Source organism: Pleurodeles waltl, chromosome 10 (assembly GCF_031143425.1).
Source record: "Pleurodeles waltl isolate 20211129_DDA chromosome 10, aPleWal1.hap1.20221129, whole genome shotgun sequence".
In the NCBI taxonomy this organism is placed as follows: domain Eukaryota; kingdom Metazoa; phylum Chordata; class Amphibia; order Caudata; family Salamandridae; genus Pleurodeles; species Pleurodeles waltl.
Window position 1 is genome coordinate 66,219,196 of NC_090449.1, and position 20,265 is coordinate 66,239,460.

Below are 20,265 nucleotides of genomic sequence, written 5' to 3' on the forward strand. Positions count from 1 at the left end.
TACACCTCACCTCAGGTACTTCATTCACAGCACGGAGGCTGCTGTCACTCGTGTACTGCACCTCACCTGGGGTACTTCACAGCACTGAGACTGCTGTCACTCATGTACTACACCTCACCTCAGGTACTTCACAGCACTGAGGCTGCTGTCACTCATGTACTGCACCTCACCTCGGGTACTTCACACTACAGAGGCTGCTGTCACTCATGTACTGCATCTTTATTTCATCTGGTCGCGGCAGTCACTCGCCTGCGGTTTTATCTTACTTAACGGCGGCATTGCCACTGTGCTGCATCTCTCATGCCCAGCCATCGCCGTCACACACTGCCATGCTTCTGGCCTCACCTCGTCAGCAGTCAGTGTGACTACCCGGGCTTCTCACTTCATCCACCTACATGCTGTACCCCCAAACTCTTCCTCTGTACCCCCTTAATATAGCCTCAGTACTCCAGATTCCCCGTCGGCATCACTCCCTCCTTCGGATTCTCCCACCGCCTCCGTGCTGACGCAGATCCATCTTTCTTCCTCCAGCTGGAGTCTCGTGCGTCCACCTGCACGGAAGCCATTCACCCACGGGGGACCTCGTCCAGCACTGGCAGCTTCTCTGGTTCCCTAACCACCCCATCCATCCCCTTCAACCCCTCCGCTGCTGCAGAGAGACGTGCTTTGCTCGTAGGTCTAGCACGTGGCTGGAGGTTCCCTCGCTGCTCTTCTCGGAGCCAGGTCGGGTTGTGAACACTAGAATGGACCTCCCACTTCGCCCCCCATGCAGCCACATCCCTTCCTAATACCCTGGTTGCAGACAGGCTCTCCAGCGGACCGGACTCCACTGCACCCCTGCTCCACCCTGCGCCACGCGGTGACATAAATGTAGCTGCCTCAGACACATTCACACCGCCGGCTTCCATCATCTGGCTGCCAAACACAGCCTATGCACATCTCTCACCCTGAAATTGTAGGCACTGTACTCCTCCGAGTGGCTCCCAAACCTTGCCCGCTGCAGCGCCTCAAAAAAATCAGCATCCTACCTACCCCTTGTGCCCACCCACCTCGCTTCATCCACTTGTCAATACTTCACTCCACTGGCATGTGTATGACTACATCACTTCCTGTGCATGCCCCCGTCACTTCCGGTCTTCATGTCTGCCCTACAGCCACCAATAACTCAGTGATCCTTATGGTGTTCAATGCACTCGCTCATATCCACACCACGTGTACATCACTGCCTGACCCTGACGGACCTTACAGTCCTGTGAAAGTTGGTAAATTCCTCACCATAGTGAGTGCACGCGCCGCCACTGTCTGTTGTCTTATTCGCCGTCCCTCACGATTCATCACCAACTCTGAGAGTCTACAACGCGCGCGCTTAGGTGTTCCACTTCATGAAACTTGTGGTAGAACCCCTTTCCTCCCGAATTAATCTATGATACTTCTCTGCCCGTTCTCAGGTGGCGCAAGACGGTCCCCTCCTTTGTAAAGGAGCAATGAGTCTCCCCTTCCCCGAACCTCCCTTCCTCCGGGGTCCTGTGGTGAAAAAGAGCTACCAGGCAAACACGTCAGCCTGAATACCCAACGCAGGAAAGAACAGCACATTTATTTCACTATGTATTTATTTAAAAATATATATGCAGCCTGCTGAACATATAACAGAAGATATGTTAAAATACAAATACTGCACAAAATCTAAAAGACTGGTACATCCCCAAATATATGAAATGTAAAAAAATGATAAAACCCTCCAATCTGGAGAATGAGAACAGGCCTCCTTGCAGCTTTCGGGGAGGGGGGGTGTGGACAGGAGTATAATTCAAGAAACCCTTGGCAACGCCCTGTCCAGCCTGACGTCCCCTGGGTCTGCCGCAGTGGCTGCAAGGTGTGCAGTATTTCACTTCCGGGAAAAGAGTGAGCAATTCAAGAGTGTTTGGGTACACAGCCGAGGGTGTGCATTATTACATTCAGGGTAAGCAATTGTGTATGTGGGGAGACTGAGTGATAACCTCGTCGGTGTGTCAAATTGCATCCCTGATCATAGAGCTGTATACTCAAGGGTACATAGTGTGCAATAATACATTCTGGGTGTGCAGTGGGTGGTTGTGTGCAGGTACACCCCAAGTAACGTGAAGCTGAATTAACCTTATTGTGTGCCACAATATACAATGCACGTGGGTGACAAGTTACTTGGCACATAGCTCAGCTGCGGACTAGTAGCTTGCAAAGTCTTTGCATTATAAAGTGTGTTATCCGTTGCACACATACATGAAGCCACTGTTTGAACTATAGAGCAATAACCATCGCAGTCTGTGCATCAACATGTATACGTGCATTAACCGGTGCAACGATATGTGCATTAACAATTGCAACACTATATGCAACAAATATTGAGATGTGTTTGGCAGCCATTATGATGTGTGCATCAACCACTGCAACATTTTAGTATCCGTTCTTACATGTGCATAATTCAATGGAGCGATCTGCAGTGACCATACATTTGTATGACCCATTGCAATGCTATGTGCATGCCCTTGCAGACGAGAAGTGCACGAGTCCTCGCGAATGAAGCTGCCACTGCCTGCAGTCACTTTAAGGTCAGTTCATAGTCTTTGATCATTTACAGACATTAAGGTACCATTATGGGCATTCGAGGGTCACTGGGAATTCTTTGCGGTTCTTGAGTCCCAGTTGATCACTTCGGTTTCCTGTGGCACCATTCTACGAGCCAGGGGAAATTGTCTTTACTGTTCTTAGACCATCATGGCACAGAGGCCAAATGTCATCAAGTTGTAATAGTGACCATGGGTCAGACCTGGCTTTCACTCAATAGAGCAGCAGTGCTACAAATTGCGGCTTTCAACGAGATTTTCAAAGAAAAATAAAGAGACTGGCTGAAGTTGAGTTTAGGTGGTACGTTGGCAGCTATGTCATGGGTTGGCATAGAGCGCCCTCTGTGCCCAGCACGAGGCACTGCAGTCCTGTACATGTGGTCTCTTGGCAGCACGGCCTGTCACTGCACTCTGCAGACCTGTGCATCTGGTCACTTGGCACCACGGCCCGCAAATGCCCTCACTGCACACTACAGACCTGCACACTGGTCTGTTGGCACCAAGGCCCGCAGGTCCCCACGCTGCACACTTCAGACCTGCACATCTGCCGCAGTCCATGTCTCCTGGCACCACGTCGCACCCCCTCACTGCACACTGCAGCTGGCGCGCTTGCCCCCCGCGTGCCCCTGCGGCGCCACCCGCGCCTGCCCCTCCGTCCACCTCCTCCGGCGCAGCGCCGGGCTGGGCAGGCCGGGGCAGGGCAGCGGCACCTGCAGCAGCAGGTCCTGGAAGAGGCGCTGCACGTTGTAGTCCTGCTTGGCCGAGGTCTCCAGGTAGCTGCAGCCCCACTCCAGCTCGGCGGTGGCGGCCAGGTGCTCGGCCAGCGGCGGCCGCGGGCCCAGGCCTCCGGGGAGCAGGTCGGCCTGGTTGCCCACCACCAGCACGGGCAGCGGCGGGTCCTCGCCGGCGCGCAGCGCGGCCACCTCGTCGCGCAGGCGCCGCGCCTCCTGGAAGGTGTCGGGCTCGGCCAGCGAGAAGACCAGCGCCACGGCGTGGGCGCGCCGGATGCTGAGCCTGCGCATGGCCGGGAAGGAGTAGCTGCCGCTGGTGTCCAGCACCTCCAGGCTCACCCTGCGCGGGCCCAGCGCGCACTCCAGGCCGTGCAGCTCCTCCACCGTGCGCCGGTGGCGGCTCTCGAAGCGGCCCGTCAGGAAGCGCTGGATCAGGGCCGTCTTGCCCACGCCGGCCGCGCCCAGGAAGACCAGGCGCACGGTGGGCCCGGGGTCCTCGCAGTGCTTCTGGGACGGGGCCATGGCGCGCCCTGGGGACGTTGGACCCTTAAGGAGGGCTCTCGGTGCGGATGTCCTGGGGCTGGTGTGGGTGCCTCAGGGTCTGGTCTCGGTATAGTTGTGGGGCGCAAGGCGTAGGGCCTCTGCTGTGGCTCTCCCTGGTTCAGGTACAGCAGGTTAGAGTTAGACAGTCTGGTTCGGATGCTTCAGGGTCTGGTCTCAGTATAGTTGTGGGGCGCAAGGCGTAGGGCCTCTGCTGTGGCTCTCCCTGGTTCAGGTACAGCAGGTTAGAGTTAGACAGTCTGGTCTCGGTATAGTTGTGGGACGCAGGGCGTAGGGCCTCTGCTGTGGCTCTCCCTGGTTCAGGTACAGCAGGTTAGAGTTAGACAGTCTGGTTCGGATGCCTCAGGGTCTGGTCTCGGTATAGTTGTGGGGCGCAAGGCGTAGGGCCTCTGCTGTGGCTCTCCCTGGTTCAGGTACAGCAGGTTAGAGTTAGACAGTCTGGTCTCAGTATAGTTGTGGGACACAAGGCACAGGTTCTCTGCTGTGGCTCTCCCTGGTTCAGATACTGCAGGTTAGAGTTAGACAGTCTGGTCTCAGTATAGTTGTGGGGCGCAAGGCGTAGGGCCTCTGCTGTGGCTCTCCCTGGTTCAGATACTGCAGGTTAGAGTTAGACAGTCTGGTCTCGGTATAGTTGTGGGACGCAGGGCGTAGGGCCTCTGCTGTGGCTCTCCCTGGTTCAGGTACAGCAGGTTAGAGTTAGACAGTCTGGTTCGGATGCTTCAGGGTCTGGTCTCAGTATAGTTGTGGGGCGCAAGGCGTAGGGCCTCTGCTGTGGCTCTCCCTGGTTCAGGTACAGCAGGTTAGAGTTAGACAGTCTGGTCTCAGTATAGTTGTGGGACACAAGGCACAGGTTCTCTGCTGTGGCTCTCCCTGGTTCAGATACTGCAGGTTAGAGTTAGACAGTCTGGTCTCAGTATAGTTGTGGGGCGCAAGGCGTAGGGCCTCTGCTGTGGCTCTCCCTGGTTCAGATACTGCAGGTTAGAGTTAGACAGTCTGGTCTCGGTATAGTTGTGGGACGCAGGGCGTAGGGCCTCTGCTGTGGCTCTCCCTGGTTCAGGTACAGCAGGTTAGAGTTAGACAGTCTGGTTCGGATGCTTCAGGGTCTGGTCTCAGTATAGTTGTGGGGCGCAAGGCGTAGGGCCTCTGCTGTGGCTCTCCCTGGTTCAGGTACAGCAGGTTAGAGTTAGACAGTCTGGTCTCAGTATAGTTGTGGGACGCAAGGCGTAGGACCTCTGCTGTGGCTCTCCCTGGTTCAGGTACAGCAGGTTAGAGTTAGACAGTCTGGTTCGGATGCTTCCGGATCTGGTCTCAGTAAAGTTGTGGGACGCAAGGCGTAGGACCTCTGCTGTGGCTCTCCCTGGTTCAGATACTGCAGGTTAGAGTTAGACAGTCTGGTCTCAGTATAGTTGTGGGACGCAAGGCGTAGGACCTCTGCTGTGGCTCTCCCTGGTTCAGGTACAGCAGGTTAGAGTTAGACAGTCTGGTCTCAGTATAGTTGTGGGACGCAAGGCGTAGGACCTCTGCTGTGGCTCTCCCTGGTTCAGGTACAGCAGGTTAGAGTTAGACAGTCTGGTTCGGATGCTTCCGGATCTGGTCTCAGTAAAGTTGTGGGACGCAAGGCGTAGGACCTCTGCTGTGGCTCTCCCTGGTTCAGATACTGCAGGTTAGAGTTAGACAGTCTGGTCTCAGTATAGTTGTGGGACGCAAGGCGTAGGACCTCTGCTGTGGCTCTCCCTGGTTCAGGTACAGCAGGTTAGAGTTAGACAGTCTGGTTCGGATGCTTCCGGATCTGGTCTCAGTAAAGTTGTGGGACGCAAGGCGTAGGACCTCTGCTGTGGCTCTCCCTGGTTCAGGTACAGCAGGTTAGAGTTAGACAGTCTGGTTCGGATGCTTCAGGGTCTGGTCTCAGTAAAGTTGTGGGACGCAAGGCGCAGGACCTCTGCTGTGACTCTCCCTGGTTCAGATACTGCAGGTTAGAGTTAGACAGTCTGGTCTCAGTATAGTTGTGGGGCGCAAGGCGTAGGGCCTCTGCTGTGGCTCTCCCTGGTTCAGATACTGCAGGTTAGAGTTAGACAGTCTGGTCTCAGTATAGTTGTGGGGCGCAAGGCGTAGGGCCTCTGCTGTGGCTCTCCCTGGTTCAGATACTGCAGGTTAGAGTTAGACAGTCTGGTCTCGGTATAGTTGTGGGACGCAAGGCGTAGGGCCTCTGCTGTGGCTCTCCCTGGTTCAGATACTGCAGGTTAGAGTTAGACAGTCTGGTCTCAGTATAGTTGTGGGACGCAGGGCGTAGGACCTCTGCTGTGGCTCTCCCTGGTTCAGGTACAGCAGGTTAGAGTTAGACAGTCTGGTTCGGATGCTTCCGGATCTGGTCTCAGTAAAGTTGTGGGACGCAAGGCGTAGGACCTCTGCTGTGGCTCTCCCTGGTTCAGCCGCTTCAGAGAGCCTCTGTTTCTGGTGAAGAAGGATCCCTGTGGAGATGCGTGACACTGATGTGGCAGCCTTTCTGTGATGTCCTTCCCTGGTCCAGATACTGCGGGTCAGGGTTAGTCTGGTTTGGGTGCTGCAGGATGTCTATGCAGCGGTCACACCCCCTGGATGAAGTGTTGCAGCTCGTGTATGAAGAGGTGGACTCTGGTGCTGCAGTGTTTGTCCAGATGTTGGCCCCTCTGGTCCCTGGAGTGCACGAGCTATTCTCTCTGCAGATGGTACCTACTTCAGGTGCTGCTGCCTTGGACTCTGGGGTCGGGTGCTGCAGTTCTGCACTCTATAGTTCGGGTGCTGCAGGGTCTGCACTCTGTAGCTCGGGTGCTGCAGGTTCTGCACTCTCTGGTTCGGGTGCTGGGTCTCTTCAGGGGTTAGAGTTAGATAGCCGGGTCCAGGTGCTGCAGGACGTGCGTGCAGATGTCACACCGCTGAGTGAAGTGTTGCAGAGGTGGAATCTGGTGCTGGCGCTGCAGGGTCCGTGCAAATGTTGGCCCCAGGGGTGCCCCAGCTGTTCTGTATGCAGGTGCTTCTTCAGGTGCTGCAGCCTTGGACTCTGGGCTCGGGTGCTGCAGGGTCTGTGTGCAGGTTCTGCACTCTGAGTCAGGTGCTGCAGGCTCTGCACTCTCTGGTTCAGGCGCTGCAGGTTTCGCACTCTGCTTCGGGTGCTGGAGGGTCTGTTTGCAGCCTCTGCAGCCTTCTCTAGTTGAGGTGCTGCAGGTTCTGCAGTCTCTGGTTCAGGCACTGCACCTGCAGGTTCTGCACTGTCTGCTTCGGGTGCTGCAGGGTCTGTTTGCCGATTCTGCACTCTCTGGTTCAGGCGCTGCACGTTCTGCACTCTCGGCTTCGGGTGTCCTAGGGTCTGTTTGCAGGTTCTGCACTCGCTAGTTCAAGCGCTGCAAGTTCTGCACTCTCTGGTTCAGGCGCTGCAGGTTCTGCACTCTCGGCTTCGGGTGTCCTAGGGTCTGTTTGCAGGTACTGCACTCGCTAGTTCAAGCGCTGCAAGTTCTGCATTCTCTGGTACAGGCGCTGCAGGTTCTGAACTCTCTGGTTCAAGTGCTGGAAGTTCTGTGTGCAGGTTCTACACTCTCTGGTTCAGGCGCTGGAGGTTCTGCACTCTGCTTCAGGTGCTGGAGGTTCTGTGTGCAGGTTCTGCACTCTCTGGTTCAGGCGCTGGAGGTTCTGCACTTTGCTTCAGGTGCTTCAGTCTGTGCAGATGTTGCACCTCCTGGTTCAGGTGCTTCAGTCTGTGCAGATGTTGCACCTCCTGGTCCGTGTGCTTCAGTCTGTGCAGATGTTGCACCTCCTGGTCCGTGTGCTTCAGTCTGTGCAGACAGTGCACCTCCTGGTCCGTGTGCTTCAGTCTGTGCAGACAGTGCACCTTCTGGTTCCGGAGCTGCAGACTCGGTTCTCCTTGCAGATGCTGGTTCGGCAGCTGCTGTTATCTCCGCTCGTGAAGTTCGGGACACTCGTGTAAAGTTCCCCACCACTGGCTCTCGTGCACGGGACACGCCAGCCCTGGAGCTCGCGCTCTGCTTTCTGCGCCGCCGGCTTTGTACCTTGCGGGTTCCCAGCTCCGTCCAATCCGGTGCCAGCGGGTGACATCCTGCCCTGGCATTGGCTGGCGCGGAGTTAGGCGGTGCACGTGCTTCACTCGTCTGTCCTCGGCTCGCGCACCTCTCTCCTCACCTTGTTTTCTCGTCGTCCGCCTCTTTAACTCCGCAGTTCGGTCATCACTGGTCTCAAATCGCACCTCCCTTTCACCTCGCCGCTCCCTGTTCACATCAAACTTCAATTCAGCGTCATGTTCACCTCAATTTTCTTCTTTCTCACCTCCCTCGCCCCCAGTCAGCCCCGACGTTTGTCCAAAGTGTCTTGTCATCTTTTCAGCACCCCTTTCTATACCTCCCGCCCCCCCCCCCACCCTTTCCACAGTGACTTTGACAGCAGACACGAGCACAGGAGCAAATCACTCACCGGACTCCCTCTTTCTTTTCCCCGCCGCCGTTCTCACCCCCCATCCTTCACAGTTTCTCCCTCACCCAAGTCCCCAGCCCATCTATCGTTTCCAAAGCCGGCAGTTCCAGCCTCTCGGCGCATCTTCACCCGCTCTTTGCGCTCAGTTCTCTTTCACTTCTTCGCTGTGGCCCCTTCTCCCTCCCATCTCACCGGCACCACCCATTACCCCGTCTCTAGCACCCCTCACCCCTCGCCTCCTTCCCTCCTCACCCCTCACCTCCCTTCCATCCTCACCCCTCACCTCCTTCCATCCTCACCCCCTCACCTCCCTTCCATCCTCACCCCCTCACCTCCCTTCCATCCTCACCCCTCGCCTCCTTCCATCCTCACCCCTCACCTCCCTTCCATCCTCACCCCTCACCTCCTTCCATCCTCACCCCCTCACCTCCCTTCCATCCTCACCCCCTCACCTCCCTTCCATCCTCACCCCTCGCCTCCTTCCATCCTCACCCCCTCACCTCCCTTCCATCCTCACCCCCTCACCTCCCTTCCATCCTCACCCCTCGCCTCCTTCCATCCTCACCCCTCACCTCCCTTCCATCCTCACCCCCTCACCTCCCTTCCATCCTCACCCCTCGCCTCCTTCCCTCCTCACCCCTCACCTCCCTTCCATCCTCACCCCTCACCTCCTTCCATCCTCACCCCCTCACCTCCCTTCCATCCTCACCCCCTCACCTCCCTTCCATCCTCACCCCTCGCCTCCTTCCATCCTCACCCCCTCACCTCCCTTCCATCCTCACCCCCTCACCTCCCTTCCATCCTCACCCCTCGCCTCCTTCCATCCTCACCCCTCACCTCCTTCCATCCTCACCCCCTCACCTCCCTTCCACCTTCACCCCTCACCTCCTTCCATCCTCACCCCTCACCTCCCTTCCATCCTCACCCCTCGCCTCCCTTCCATCCTCACCCCTCACCTCCTTCCATCCTCACCCCCTCACCTCCCTTCCATCCTCACCCCTCGCCTCCTTCCATCCTCACCCCTCACCTCCCTTCCATCCTCACCCCTCACCTCCTTCCATCCTCACCCCCTCACCTCCCTTCCATCCTCACCCCTCACCTCCCTTCCATCCTCACCCCCTCGCCTCCTTCCATCCTCACCCCCTCACCTCCCTTCCATCCTCACCCCTCACCTCCTTCCATCCTCACCCCTCACCTCCTTCCATCCTCACCCCCTCACCTCCCTTCCATCCTCACCCCTCGCCTCCTTCCATCCTCACCCCCTCACCTCCTTCCATCCTCACCCCTCGCCTCCTTCCATCCTCACCCCCTCACCTCCTTCCATCTTCACCCCTCGCCTAGTTCCCTCCTCACCCCCTCACCTCCCTTCCATCCTCACCCCTCGCCTCCTTCCATCCTCACCCCCTCACCTCCTTCCCTCCTCAACCCCTCGCCTCCTTCCATCCTCACCCCCTCACCTCCCTTCCATCCTCACCCCTCGCCTCCTTCCATCCTCACCCCCTCACCTCCCTTCCATCCTCACCCCTCGCCTCCTTCCCTCCTCACCCCTCACCTCCCTTCCAGCACTGCCCTTCCTTCACTCCTCAGTTTACTCCCTCCTTTCCACCATCTGCAGATCTACATCATCTCCCAGTGCTGACCTCTCCCCTCTCCTGCCTCACAGGGCAGCTGTCACGGGGTGCGCAGGGGTGATGTTTTGGGCACACTTGCAGCTGCGTTCATGAGCTGGTTCACGTTCCTTGCGACACAGTGGGAGCCCTGTGCACGTGCGTCCGCGTGACACCGGAACTTTTGCCATGTAGGTCCCACTGCAGCCCCGCACTCTACCAACCAATACAGGAACAGAGTAGCGAGCTACCAGTCCACGAACTAGTGCTTTGTTGAGGGGAGAGGCGCTATAAAAGCGCGACCACACGTTGTGCCAACAGCAATGCAAGCGCGAGGAGAGCTTTTGTTGGCTGAGGATTTTCTCGGTCCAGCCAAGCAGGGCGGCCTAGGGTCCAGTGCAATGCCACTGGCAAGCCTGTGCTTCTATGTATTGATTAGGGGAACCTGAGACGTTGGCACTCAGGCGCAGTGGCGTAACGAAACTGGAGCCCCCCCCTTGCAAAGAACATGGAGTGAAGCCCCCTCCCCTTTCGGACTCACTTAGGCCAGGTGCAGTGCTAAGGTCCCGCCATGGAGCTCGTCCACCCTCCCCGCCCGAACTGCGGGGACCTTTGTTACTCCCGTGATCCAGCGTAGGACCACGTCCTAAAAAAAAACTGCCTCCGACTCCCCACATCGTAAGCACCATGAGTCTACACGTAGACCAAAACGATGTAATGCTGTAGATTATTTCAATCAGGAAATCAGGACCTAAAGAGAAAGCCAGATCTGTTGGCTTTGCCAATGCTTGTTACAAGTTGATGAATCTACACAGGAAGGGGTGGCGTGTTTGTGAAAACATATTTTGATAGGAAAATATTACAGTTACTAAGCTGTTACAGTTCCTCAACTTTTCTAACCATGCATATATATTAGGAACTAAAAACTATTTATTTGGAGTTGTATAAAGAACTGAACGTGTCCTTTCAGGTATTCCGGAGCACCGAGGTTGGATGTTGAGCCATTGAGAGGAATTAGAGTCCCTTTGGCACGGCGTTTGTCATTCGCTTCCGCGTTAGTGAAAAGTTCAGGTGAACGCCATGTAGAATATTTCAGTTTTCAGGCTTTTTCTGAATTGAATGTAGTTTCACTCTGCTCTCATGCTTGGCTACACTGAGTTCCACATCTTGGGGCCCTGGACTCCAGCCCCTCTTCTCCACCAGTCATCATTTTATATGATCAGTGGGTGATGAGCTTTGCTGTGGATGAGTGCAGGATTCTATCGGGGGTGGAATGTGGAGTGAGATGATGAACGATAAGTTGTATTCCTTATATACACATATGTCTTGAGGATAGTCACATACAAGGTGCAAATGTCCGAACTGGTTCAGGGGGTCACAGGCCACTAAGGTGTCACTGGGCTCCCACAGTAACAATTAGGGACTGTTACACCTGGTGTATTGAGGCCACCTTACTACTGGCCCTTAAAAACAAGCACCAAGTACACACCCCTTATCAATGAACCCTCGAGATAATTGGACAGGGCAGTCCAAGACCAACTAAAGGATAAGGCGTGGGCAAGAAACTCAGAGCTCAGCTGAGACATTAAGAACTCTCCTTAAGACTACCTATCAGGACAATTCTTTTACTTATAAAAGCTCTTTCATTCCACATACTGCAAAATCCTACACATACAAAAATACAAATGAAGATCTGTGCTAACCAGCGTAGCCAGAGTTTTCACTACACAGTAGTAGCCGGTATCTTCCTGACAGTGTTTCCACAATATGAAGTTCCACCATACAAGGGATTTCCACCCTGTAACTTTTCACGCTTTTCGGGTTTGCCAGAGGGTTATCACTACGGCCAAATCATGGGGTGTGGCATAGGATACTTTAGCTCACACAAATCACCTCTTGTTGGGGTTGGCAGAGGCTTTCTAGAGACTGGAAAAGGGTTAATGTTTATAGTAGGGCAATGCCAGCTCGTAAACCCCACTAATTCAAACCGCTGTCCCGATGCTCGACTGTGCCTGCATTAATAGCCGCCTCTCACACTAGGCTTGTCTGGTGCCTTGAAGACCCACTAGAGGCGCTGCCTGTTCTTAGGTATTGCGCACAGCTCCAACATCCCTCTTGACCAAGCAGGCTCTTACGTCACCCGACCATGGTCTCCGCAGGCATTCTCTCTTGCGCCCAGGCAAATGCCCACCCTAAGAGAGAGAAGAGCTAACGGGACCACCGATGGAAGGGCGGCCAGGGGGCACAACTCCTGGCAGTGCATGCTGGAATCTCAGTGCCCGGGAGGCGGAGAACTAAGTTTGAAAAATGTAAAGAACCAATAAACCCACTCATAATATATGTAGTATTTTGAATTTAAAAGACACAACTGACCCTCGGAGCTGAAGTGAAGTTATCGTGGCACAAAAGGGCTTCCACAAAGTGGGCTTTTAAGTGAAATATATTTGCGTCCTTTGCACATATTTGCATTTGGGTTGCCAAGGTTTTTGTACATCACATCCTGGTTTCACGAGCCCTTCAATCAGTTTCAAGCCAGGAGGGAGGGCTGAGTGAGCTGTAGGTCCATTTGGAGGCCACAACTGGCAGACTCTTTGCCACAATCTGTAAGGAAGCAAGTCATAAAAAATCCTGGCCCTGGAACACAGTTGATTTCTCAAAGAAAAGGGTTTGTGTCTCCTCTCCCTGGCAGGAGGATTCTTAGCTCACTGAGTAGATAGTGTGGCTAGTATTTATTCTCAGACTAGTCATTCGGCCTTCTGCAATGTTCAAAATTAAGAGGACTCCCACTCCAACCAGACCTTGCTTGTCCTTGCATGATCAGAGCATGAAAAGTGCAAGCCAGATGCCTTCCAAAGGAGCTTTCCCAAAGCTGGATTCAGGCAGTGCCTATGTTGTATTAAATTCAGACTTGCCCAGCCACAGTCTTTTGTTATGATGGTGCAGCAGGGAGAGGGATTGGAGCTGGGAGCGCCCTAAAAGGGAAGAAGTGGGTACATTTCAAAGGGAAGGATGTGTTCCCTCCCACCAGAGGGCACTCAAGGAGAAAGGACAGGAAGGTTCCAGGACAAGTTCCTGAATGGCAGAGGAGAGCATATGTAACTCCTGTCCATGAGCTACTGGAGTCCAGTCACAGAGGCATCTTTGAAGGGAAAATTCAGGGATGTTCTATTGACTTTCCAGGTCACACAAAGGTCCTGGGCACATCCACATGAACTAATGAACGAATCTCTAGATGGATCCTGAGCCCAGACAGCCAAGCACATGCACAAGCTCTACACTCACCCTGGCTCACCCATGCAAAGTGTACATTGACTCTTCATCTCTGTCCCACATGGAATGGGTGCAGGACCTTTTATCATGAGAGGCCAGTAGGCACCTTTCCTTGAAAGCGATAGCTAAAAAGAGCAGGTCCTTTCCAGGAGAAAGCCACACTGCTACGAAAGCCAGTCTCCCGCATCCCAGTTACAGGACAACAGTTACTAGGGGTTTACTTCGGATGTACACCCTGACCTTGGAGCCACACTCCAGTTCTCAGTACGTTCACATGGCAGACCTTTTATGAACACGCATGAGGAGACGTCTTATGAACACGCATGATTGTCGTTCGTTGAGGCAAAAATCATACCTTCTCTGACAATCCCAGGCTGGGGAAACTGTATTTAGGGGACTCTCAAAAGCAGGAGAAGCCGTTTTATTTGAAGAATTTGAGGAAGTAAGATAGAAAGAGAGGACAAACAATGGCCCACGACAAGAGGTAAGGATAGAAAGAGGCAGGAGAAATTGAGATGGAAAGGAGGAGACTTACTGGGTTTAGGTACTAGGGTGTGAGCGGGGCTGAGGTTGCAGGATGAAGAGACTAGGCTATATGTAGGAATAAATATACTAAGGTACAGGTGAGGGAAGAGGTACTAGGGTGTTGGCAGAGCAAGAGGTACTGGTGAATAGAGCAGGTTATAGGTACTGGGTTCTAGGTCAAGTAGATGGAAGAGGGTACGGACCAGTGTAGCAGTGCTAGGATGTAGATTGTGGTAAATATAACCTGGACAGTTGTACAAAGGTCTAGGTGTAGGTGGAATAGATGCACTAGTGACGGGTAATAGCAAAGGTAGAGGTATTAGGGTATAGAGGTATATGCACACATATGTAGGGGGAGACGTTCTTGGATATAGGCAGGGGTGGGGATATTAGAGTACTAGAGTATCAGTAAGGCTAGAGGTATTAGGGTATAGAGGTATATGCACACATATGTAGGGGGAGACGTTCTTGGATATTGGCAGGGTGGGGATATTAGAGTACTAGAGTATACGTAAGGCTAGAGGTATTAGGGAGGCTTGGTATCAGGATACTGTGGGTTTGCTATCATCTGACAAAAATATTGCCCGGTTGGAGTTAATAACAAAACATTTATACAACATTGAGCAATACTTTTGTAAACAATATTTAGGCCACAATATTTTTGCAAGACAATATTTTTGTTACTGATGTTCTGACATACAACCACTAGGACCTTGGTAGCAGAACAGAATCCAGAGCGCAGGAGTAAAGTCAACTGCGGTGAAGTATGTCTCACTTCATAGCTGAAGTAGAAGGAAGAAGGAACTGACAGCTACAGGAAGCAGGATGAAGACTGGAGAGGAAAGAGGGTGATGACGAGGGAGCCCCTCCCTCTAACATGACAGAGAGAGACAAAGTAGACTGGAGAGAAGGGAGGGTTGAGGGTAAGACCTCTCCTCTTAGAAGCAAAACAAGGGGTTTGTGTGATCCTGGAAAAATGGATGGCGTCGAATATTTCCACAGAAACCACGTCTACTAGATGGATTTAACATCTTGCCATTAATGTGGACAGAATGTTTCTCCAGAACTGATGATCTTAGGTATTTTCTCCTCAAGATTCACATAGAAACTTTAAGCAGAACTTATGTATTCCACACTTAGGGGCAGATTCAGAAAGTTAATTATGCAATCCACTACATTGATTGATTATAGAACAAGAGTTGGTGTACTGTCACTCAATCGGGCCCTGAATCTAACGCTGTCCTTTACTTAACTCTGACACTACCACAGAACAAATACCAACCCATACCTTACCCTAATCGTATTACTGAGCCTGACCGTGACCAAAATGCTAAAGCTTTAACCCCTAACCGCAGCTAACCTCTTTAACCTTCTCTGACCTCTTCTCCACAAAGCATAATTCCATTCCTAAACCCAACAATCCCTTTTGTAAAGACTAAAGCTAAAGCGTAATCCTAACCCTAACCCTAAACCTAAGACTAAGACTACCCCACAATAAACAAAACCCTAACCCTAACCCTAAAACTAATATTGTATTTATGTTATTTGCTGCAGTGGTGATCACAGCAGTGGTATTTCCAAGTAGTGGTAATTTTGATGCTGCGCCTTATGTGCAATTATATGTTCTTATGAATTCTCAATAATCTGGGTGCACATACGAGGCACGAGGCGTGAAAACTGAATGAGACTTGAGTGGGAGGCCTGTGTGGTCAGCGAAGTACCTGTCTAGACCACTGTCTAGAATCAGCCGCCCCGTTTGGACATCAGTGCTGAGAGCTTCCTCTGGCAGCAGAATTGATTTAAGTGGACGGCACCATGCAGTTGCAGCTTTGCCCAGCAATTTTTAGGTTCCACACATTTTCGTCTGTGCACTATATAGTTGTAATAGTAACCCTGTCTGTGCAAATGTAATGGTCATTTCAATTGAAAATGTGTTGTCTGTAATGGCAGTGTGTTACCACACCATGCATACTCCACTCTACGCCATTCATATCTACTCTGCACCACTCCACACCACTGCACTCTACTCTGCACCATTTTACTTTACACCACTACACTCAGCACCTCTCCACTCTATGCCACTGCACTCTACGCCACTTCACGCTACGCCTTTTTACTCTACCACTCTATGCCAGTGCACTCTTCTCCACTCTACACCACTGCGTTCTTCGCCACAGAACTCTGCACCACTCCAGTCTAGGACACACCAATCTACTCTGCACAACTCCACTCTTCAGCACTGTACTCTACAGCAATATATTCTGTGCCACTCTGCAACACATTGCCCTCTATGCCAGTGCACTCTATGTCAATGCACTTTACTCTGTAACACTCAACTCTATACCCCTGCGCTCTACGCCAATCCAGCGTATGCCACTCTAATCTACTCTGCACTCAAAGCCACTCTGTGCGACTGCACTCTACCCTGCACCACCCCACTCAATGCCACTTCTCTTCATATGAAACAATCTACTCTATGCCACTGTAGTCTACGCCACTCAACACCACTCTTCACCACTCCACTCTATGTCACTGCACTCTAAGCCACTCTACTATTAATCACTGCACTCTACGCCATTCTACTCACTGCACTCTACGCCAGTGCAGTCTACACAACTGCACTCTGTCATTGCACTCTACATCACTTTACGCAACGCCAATGCACTCTGTGCCACTGTATGCAGCTGCACTCTACCCTGCACCACTCCACTCTATGCCACTGCACTCTATTCCACTCTACTCTTAACCACTGCACTCTCCACAACTACACTCTATGTCATAGTACTATACTCCATTGCACTGTACTCTGCATCACTGTACTCTACAGCACTGCTCTCTATGCTACTCTTCACCACTGCACTGACACTCTGCAACACTACACTCTCTGCCACTGAACTCTAGGCCACTCTACTCTGCACTTCTCCACTCTGCGGTACTGTACTCTGTGCCACTTCACTCTACGGCATTAATCTCTATGCTGCACTGCTCTATGCTACTCTTCTATGCTCCACTGTACTCCACTGAATTCTATGCCACACAACTATCCTCTGCACTCTATGCCAATTGACTCTACTCTGCGCCCCTGCCATTTGCATCACTCAGCTCTATGCCACTCCATTCTGCACCAGTCTACGCCACTTCACTCTATGCCACTGCACTCTATGCCACTCTACTCTTAACCACTGCACTCTACTCCATTCTACTCGCAGCACTCTACGCCAATGCAGTCTACACAACTGCACTCTATGTCATTGCACTCTACATCACTTTACGCAACGCCAATGCACTCTGTGCCACTGTATGCAGCTGCACTCTACCCTGCACCACTGCACTCTATGCCACCTTACTCTATGCCACTGCACTCTAACCCACTCTACTCTTAACCACTGCACTATCCACAACTACACTGTGAGGGTCATTCTGACGGCCACCGACCACGGGAGCACCGCCAACAGGCTGGCGGTGCTCCAATGAGCATTCTGACCACGGCGGTTCAGCCGCGGTCAGAAGCGGAAAGTCAGCGGTCTCCCGCTGACTTTCCGCTGCTCTTTGGAATCCTCCATGGCTGCGGAGCGCGCTCCGCAGCCATGAGGATTCTGACCCCCCCTACCGCCATCCAGTTCATGGCGGGAAAGCCGCCATGAACAGGATGGCGGTAGGGGGGGTCGCGGGGCCCCTGGGGGCCCCTGCCGTGCCCATGCCAATGGCATGGGCACGGCAGGGGCCCCCGTAAGAGGGCCCCGAAAAGTATTTCAGTGTCTGCCTTGCAGACACTGAAATACGCGACGGGTGCCACTGCACCCGTCGCACCTTCCCACTCCGCCGGCTCGATTACGAGCCGGCATCCTCGTGGGAAGGTCGTTTTCCCCCTGGGCTGGCGGGCGGTTTTACTGATACCGCCCGCCAGCCCAGGGGAAAACTCGTAATACCCGCCGCGGTCTTTTGACCGCAGCGCGGTAATTTGGAGGGCGGGATCCTGGCGGGCGGCCTCCGCCGCCCGCCAGGGTCATAATGAGGCCCTGTATGTCATAGTACTCTACTCCATTGCACTGTACTTTGCATCACTGTACTCTGCAGCACTGCTCTCTATGCTACTCTTTTCCACTGCACTCTGACACTGCAACACAGCACTCTCTGCCACTGAACTCTCGGCCACTCTGTTCTGCACTACTCCACTCTACGGAACAGTACTCTGTGCCACTTCACTCTACGGCACTAATTTCTATGCTGCACCGCTCATGCTACCCTTCTGTGCACCACTGTACTCCATTGCATTCCATGCCACTCGACTCTCCTCTGCACTCTATGCCAATTAACTCTACTCTGCGCTCCTGCCATTTGCATCACTCAGCTCTATGCCACTCCATTCTGCACCACTCTACACCACTTCACTTTGTGCCACTGCACTCTACGCCACTCTACTCTGTACCATTCTACTCTGCACCACTGTACTCTGCGCTACTCCACCCTGCACCACTGCACTCTACAGTGCACTACTTCAATCTACGCCACTGCTTTCTGTGACACTGGATTGCAAGACGATGGATTCAATGCCACTGCACTCGGTGCCACTGCACTCTAAGCCACTATATCCTGAAACACTCAACGTCGATGCACTCTACACCAGTCAGCTCCACTCTGTCACTCCCATGTATGCCACTTTACATGAGTCCACCTTATGCCACTCCAATAACAACACTCTTTGTCACTCTGCTGTACTCCATTCTTCGCCAATCTACTCTACGGCACTCCATGCCACTCTTCTCTATGCTACTAACTTTTAGCCATGCTGAACAGCATCCACGTTGTAGTACAACATGGTTTAAACACATTGGCAAAGCCAATAGCTCCTGCATTGGCGAGACCTATTGGTTTGCCAAAGCTTGTTTAAACGAACGCCAGAAGTCGTAGCCTATGTATGTGGCGTCACAGATTGGAACCAGCTGAGCCAACAGACCTGAGGATTGGGCGTAGTCTCACCTCTTCAATGGTCACGTGGTTCTCCATGTTCCTGCAGTGCTGCTATGAGTGGGAATATGAACTCACTCAGCCGGTTCCCAAGACCTTGTGGAATCACCAGTGACACCTGAGGAGATTCGTGTCCAGGTGCTACGTGGGCAGACTTAGGGGAATGTGGCTCATTGATGGTCTGTAGTCATGCCTTGGATGAGGTGGCTGATTGAGGTGGCTAAACTGGAAGAAGGGTTTATGGTGCTTGACGCAAAGAAACATACATTTAGAACAAAATAAACAATGGATAACTAGCATGCATCTAAATAACAGCTGAAGTTGCCACCTTCTTGAAGTTCCAGAAATGCACCATTAAATACATATGGGAATTTGAGCAAACTCAAGGCCTGATTTAGATCTCAGCGGATGAGTTACTCCATCACAATGATGACGGATTTCCTGTCCGCCAAAATATAAATCCCATTATTTCCTATGGAATTTCTATTTTGGCTGACGAGATATGCATCATCGTTGTGACAGAGTAACTCATACGCCTGAGATCTAAATCAGGCCTTATGTTATTGATGGTACCAACATGTTTATGGTGAGTACTAAGGGAGCAGAAAAGAATCAATGCTGTGATGTCACTGTCCTCCTTATTTGTCATTTGCCTCGCTTAAACTAAGAGTCTAAATGATAAAAATTTTAATGATCAAAACTGCGAATATTGCATATTGCTGGTCGTGCAGCAGTTAAAGGAAGCAAAATGTGAGATCAGGAAAAAAACAAAAACACGCTGGACAGATATGCCAGGTATCGTAAGCCTCAGCCAAACCTGGAAATGAAAGTACCCGGAACACACGAGGAACTGGTCGGGAGCAGTGATGAGGATGCCAGTAACGTTGAGCAACAACTCTTCCAGATGTTGGGTGAAGTCAGGACAATCATCGAGGGAGCAGACCTTAAGGGTGACTAGTTATCTCAAAAGGTGAAACTAAGATGATTGGAGTTTAAAAGGAATTAAAGCGGTTGTGTGAGAAAAGTAAGGATGAAGCAAGTCATTCTAATGGGAATGATAGCCTAGTGGTTGGTCTTCTTGAATCGAAAAACACGCATCACGACAACCACAGAAATAGTAGAGTGATGTTTTAGGAAACCACCCCACTCTAATATGTTTATACTTGGATGGACCCACGCTTCTTCCTACACGCCAACGTGGAGGAATACTTAAGAGGAAGGTTTTGGCAAAAAAATGAGAGAATTTACTTCCTCTGTAAAAGTCTATTTTTATGGTGATGGATTTGAGTAGGAGAAAGCGAAGACAACACCTTGTTTTGCTTTAAAAATTGGGATTATGCAACTTAAATGGAAGTTGTTGACATGCATGCATCTTTGATTAGAGGTAGGACAGACCATCTAGACTAAAAACAACCTGCATCAGAGAGAAAACAAATACACAAGACAGCCAGGGAGAAGAGATGCTGAGATAGGAAGGACAGAGCATTTCCAATTACCACAGTTCGACTGCATGGTGGGCAAAACCAGGAAAGTCCTCTAGGAAAA

The 20,265-nt window shown here is 52.2% G+C and overlaps 1 protein-coding gene across 1 annotated transcript; it reads right to left on the reverse strand.

Annotated features, from left to right (window-relative positions):
* Positions 1-1,598: 1,598 nt before the first annotated feature.
* Positions 1,599-7,883, reverse strand: LOC138261062 (ras-related protein Rap-2c-like). Its single transcript, XM_069209682.1, has one exon. The coding sequence runs from the start codon at positions 3,851-3,853 to the stop codon at positions 3,185-3,187; it is 669 nt and encodes a 222-aa protein (XP_069065783.1). The 5' UTR covers positions 3,854-7,883; the 3' UTR covers positions 1,599-3,184.
* Between the last annotated feature and the right edge of the window lie 12,382 nt (positions 7,884-20,265).

Excerpts from the sequence above, each read along its gene's own strand:
- LOC138261062 (XM_069209682.1), bottom strand. The coding sequence starts at position 3,853 with ATGGCCCCGTCCCAGAAGCACTGCGAGGACCCCGGGCCCACCGTGCGC.